Source organism: Triticum aestivum, chromosome 2A (genome assembly GCF_018294505.1).
Source record: "Triticum aestivum cultivar Chinese Spring chromosome 2A, IWGSC CS RefSeq v2.1, whole genome shotgun sequence".
Taxonomy (NCBI): domain Eukaryota; kingdom Viridiplantae; phylum Streptophyta; class Magnoliopsida; order Poales; family Poaceae; genus Triticum; species Triticum aestivum.
Window position 1 is genome coordinate 46,860,981 of NC_057797.1, and position 4,979 is coordinate 46,865,959.

Consider the following 4,979-nt stretch of genomic DNA (forward strand, 5'->3'; position numbering starts at 1 on the left):
GAGAAGGGACAGCAGGCCTTCGGAACCCCGCCTCTCGTGATCCTGTACGGGAAAGGGGCGATCAGGTTTTTGGGGAGCGCACTCGCGCGACTGCTGGCAGCGACGACTTCGCGAACGACGACTTCTTCCCCGACCTCGGCAACCTCGTCCTCGACGACATGAGCGACAACGTCAACGCCGGCGATGCTGCACCCGCTGCATCGTATGTGATTCTATCCTTCCTATTCGAGATCGTGGTAGAATTCATGCTTCTAGTATGTGCCCTAGATGTGATATGTTCATCTGCTATGCTAGTTCGCATGATTAGTTTAATCTCTGCTGCTGTGATCATGATTTATCTTCTGTTTATTCGGATTAAATCTCGCAGTAATTTGCTCATATTTCCGACATGAAGTTGAGCACGCGCCGCTTCATTCCCCATTCTCCTCGGCACAGGCGTCCCGTTCCCAGCGCCGCCACTCAGATCCGAAACGAGTTAGAGAGGAAAAGGGGAAGGGGAAACCGGCGGGCGGCGGCGGCGGCGGCGGAGGAGGAGGCGAGATGGATGGAGATGGCTGGTGCAGGCGGAGTGGAGGATGCGGTCCGTACCATGTCCGGATCGAGCCGTGCAAGAGGAAGAAGCAGCCGCCGTCGGCAGCGGAGATCATGAGGGCTGAAGCCCGCGGCCAGCTCACCCGTCTCCGCGGCGTGATCCTCAACTGCGAGGGGTGCCTCTCTTGCTTCCTCCACTCCATCGAGCACCAGGTCCGAGACCCGCTCGAGCTGGCCGCCGACTTCGCCGCTGCTGCTGCCAAGGCGGAGGCGGAGGCGCATGACTACAACGAAGGGTTCAAGCTTCAGGCCGGTGATGAGTATTACCTGAGCTCCCTGAACTTCTTCGCGCCGTCGGTGGGGGCCGCCTTCGCCGGGTTCTGGGGCGTCGGCTGGCTAGATTACGCCGAGGATGAGCTTCTGGAGTTTCTTCGATACTTGGAGTTGAACCTCGAAATCGACGTTGATCAGTGCTTTGTGGACCGCACGAGGGATGCTTTCAACCATGTGAACAACGCCCAGGCTTGCTTGATCCGAGCCCATGCTTCCCTCCATCCAGGTGAGGACGCCTCCTTCGTTCACCATCTAAAAGCTACCATGGGACACATCGAAGCAGCTGCCTTGATTCTCCGTCATCAAGTGTACATCTCGCGCGCGCTTGGCACGGAGCCTGTTCGCTTCCATTAGGTCCACCACCTAGTGAGAGTCGTCAGAGCAACACCTAGACTTATGTGAATTTACCAGTTTTGCACCGTGATAAAAGTAGCACTATGTTAATTGCCTGTGGTTGGGTTCCATTGCATTTTGCTTCCAAGAGAACCTATGTCATTTCCAGTTCATCCTTCCAATTCTGGAAGAGAATATAAACTCCTTATAAGGCTGCTGTAACAGGTCATGGTAGTGTTGTGAACCTATTATCCATAGAACATGTGCCATGGTCCATTATGCTTTGGTATCGGCGGTAGCGTGAGTTGTTCCATGGTTGCTCTACATGCCATTTTATTGCGCTCCCTACTCTGATTTCATATTTAAGACTGCAACCTTGATGTATTACCATGTTGCTCTGGTCTGATTTCTCCATAGAAGTAATGAGTTTTTTGTTTGTTTGGCGTAAGCTGAATGATTCGGTCCTTTTGTTACCTAATGAAGTCATGACATATTCTTATCAATATAGGACATGGGCTGGCCTCTCACTTTGTAGATGAGCTATTTACTTCCATGAGATCCATCTCTTAACCATCCTCTATTCGTACGCAGAGATCTGGTGATTTCTGGGGTTATTTTCTGTGGGCATTTTGTGCGATTTCCGGGATCCTGTATTGTGAACAAAATGCGCAAAGAGCAGGAGTAGAAGGCAGGTGGGCGGTGATTTCTTCAAATTAGTTGATAGCGGGTGGCTATGAGGTCACTGGACTCTTCTGAATGTTATTTGTGTGGTTTACTTGTCTTGATTATTTGGGGGATCAACAACTACAGAGATAAGTAGTTGGCATTTTAGTGCTACTCCCGTGCCTTGTTCCCAGATAGCTTCCTGCATGCATAATCTCACAAATAGATATATATGCTAGTAACTTAACAGTGTGCTACCGCCCTTTCCCTAATTTTGTGTTTGGTTTAAGGTAGTGTTCAGCTTTTCCATAGACCCATAGTGTTTGGTGGTTGGGGTTCTCTTACAGTTGTTGCTCCGCTTCATGCATGGCCTGCAGATCTTGTCATCAATCTTGCTAAACTTTTACTTGTAAATGACATTTTGAAAATCAAGGAGAAGCAGGAGTTTATACGATGCTCTATTTGCATGTCTTATGCGTTATGTGGCTAAATAAATGCTGCTCAGATAGCAGCAAAGCACATGCTTCCATCCCTGGATTATATTAATGGAATTTGATTGGTGCCTTTTGCTATCTTAATCTATCAGGTTGCTTGTAGGCTTGTAGCTATCTATCTGAGCATTTCTTCCCTATTTTTTCCATTAGGTTCCTTTTTGTGCTTGTATAAACAATACAGCCCCTGGTATCTAATTACTTGTCATTTTATTGCTCTCCCTACGTACTCTTATTTCATATTGCAACCTTGATGTATTAAGATGCTGGTCTGGTTTGATCTCTCCGTATAAGTAATGAGTTTTTTTGGCATAACATGAATGATTTAGTCCTTTGTTATCAAATGAAGTCGTGATATATTGTGACCAACATGGGATATGGGTTGGCCTCTCACTTTTGACAGGTGCTATTTGCTCCATGAGATCCATCTCTTAGCGAGATCTCATTTTCTATTTGGTCACAGAGATCTGGTGATTTCTGGGGTTATTTGGTCTTAGGATTTTGTGTGATTTCTGAGATCTTGTATTGTAAACAAAATGCCCAAAGAGCAGGAGGAGAAGGCAGTTGGGCGGTGATTTCTTCAAAGTAGTTGATAGCAGGTGGCAATGTGGTCATTGGATCTCTGCTGAATGTTATTCTTGTGGTTTACTTGTCTGGATTGTTTGGGGAGATGTGTTATCAATTATCATTTCAGTGCTACTCCCGTGCTCTTCTTATGAGATAGCTTCCTGCATGCATAATCTCACAAATGGATATAGTTTGGTTGCTTAACATAATGCTACTGCCCTTTGCCTAATTTTATGTAGTGTTAGTGTGTGGTCTTGCTCATTAGTGCATTGTGGTTGGGGGCTCTCTTCCGGTTGTGTTTTGGTTCATATATGTATGGCCTGCAACTTTGTCATTAATCTTGCTGAACTTTTAGTTATTAAGCAAATTCGAAAATCAAGGAGAAATGGTATTTTAAATGACGCTCTATTTGCATGTCGTATGTGCTTTGTGGCTAAACAAAGGCTGCTCAGATAGCAGCAAGCTCATGCCATCCCTTAAATAGTGGTGTTTGATTGCTGCCTTTTGCTATCTTAATCTATCAGGCTGCTTGTAGCTATCTATCTGAGCATTTCTTCCTTGTTTTTTTATTAGATTTTCTTTTTGTGCTTGTATAAACAATACCCCCCCCCCCTGCTATTTAATTGCTTTTTAAGTTGTAAATGAGAGTCTTAGAGATGTATACATCTTTTTTTTTGCATGTTTCCTCACTTGGTGTGCATGGTTTATGTTGGATAGTACTGTTTATTGGCACTCTTGGCACATAACCTGTTTGCTTCCATTAGGTCCATCGCCAAGTGAGTACCTTAGGAACACCATCTAGCCTTATGTGGGTTTACCCATTTTGCACTGTGATGAGAGTTGAACTATATTGGTTGACTGTGGTTGAATACTCAGTTTCATCCTTTGAAATCTGGAAAGAGAAACTCCCTTAGGCTGGTACCTCCGTATTTGGAAAAAAATAAGACAAGTAATTTGGAACGGAGGGAGTATTATATATCTATCCATAGTACTACATGTGGCATAGTCCATTACGCTTTGTTATTCGCAGTAATGTGAGCTGTTCTACTTGTCATATTAATGCTCTGCCCACTGTTATTTCATATTTAAAAGTTGCATCTTTGATGTATTAAGATGTTGCTCTGGTCTGATGTGTCTCTGTAAAAGTAATGAGTGTTTTTTTTCTGGCATAACCTGAATGATTCAGTCCTTTGTTACCAAATTAAGTCATATTATTACCAACATAGGACATGGGGTTGCCTCTCCCTTATTTGCTTTCATGTGATCCATTTCTTAGCGGGATCTGGTGATATATAGGGTTATTCCATTTTCTTTGGCGATTTAGTGTGATTTTGGGGATCTTGTACTGCAAGAAAAATGCACAAAGAACAGAAGAAGGATGGTGATTTCTTGGGAGAAGTTGATAGTGGGTGGCAATGAGGTCACTGGATCACTGCTGAATGTTAATTTTCATGGTTTATTACTTATGGCTGCATGCATCACTCTGATGCAGAGGTGGGGGTTATCCTCCTTTTCCAAAAAAAAGGTTTATTACTTGCCTTGACTGTTTGGGGGTTCAACAGCTAGAGAGATGTATCGTTGTCATAATTTCTGCACTTTTTTCAGCACTACTCCGCCTGTGCGAGATACATTCCCGCAGAATCTCACGAATAGATATACTTTGGCTAGTTAACAACATTTTTTTTACAAGCACACGCAAGAGGGTTGCGTGCTCTTTGACATTAAGAAAGAAGCGAGTTTTTACATGGTGTTACAATAGCACAGAAATATGCTATCTAGGTTACTCCTCTCGCCAGTCCACCTAGTCTAGCTCTCGTCCACAAATGAAATCCTTTGTTGATTCGCCGGAGGACCATGGTAGGCATGGTTGCATCCTTGTCGAAGACACGCTTGTTGCGTTCCAGCCAGATGAAGCGAAGCACAAGGCAAACCATGGTGTTGAATTTCCTACGCATCCCACAAGGGCCCGCATTGCTCACAGCCGGCCACCAGTCGAGAATGTTTGCCACCTTTAGCCTCCTCGTGGCCATACCAAAAGAATCCACGTCTGATTTTGTCAAT

The 4,979-nt window shown here is 44.8% G+C and overlaps 1 protein-coding gene across 1 annotated transcript; it reads left to right on the plus strand.

The window, feature by feature from the left end:
* The first annotated feature begins 431 nt into the window (after nucleotides 1–431).
* LOC123184631 (uncharacterized) lies at nucleotides 432–2,123 on the plus strand. Its single transcript, XM_044596722.1, has 2 exons — nucleotides 432–1,090; nucleotides 1,789–2,123. Exons 1-2 carry the CDS (start codon nucleotides 541–543, stop codon nucleotides 1,797–1,799), a joined length of 561 nt encoding a protein of 186 aa, XP_044452657.1. The 5' UTR covers nucleotides 432–540; the 3' UTR covers nucleotides 1,800–2,123.
* Nucleotides 2,124–4,979: the final 2,856 nt, after the last annotated feature.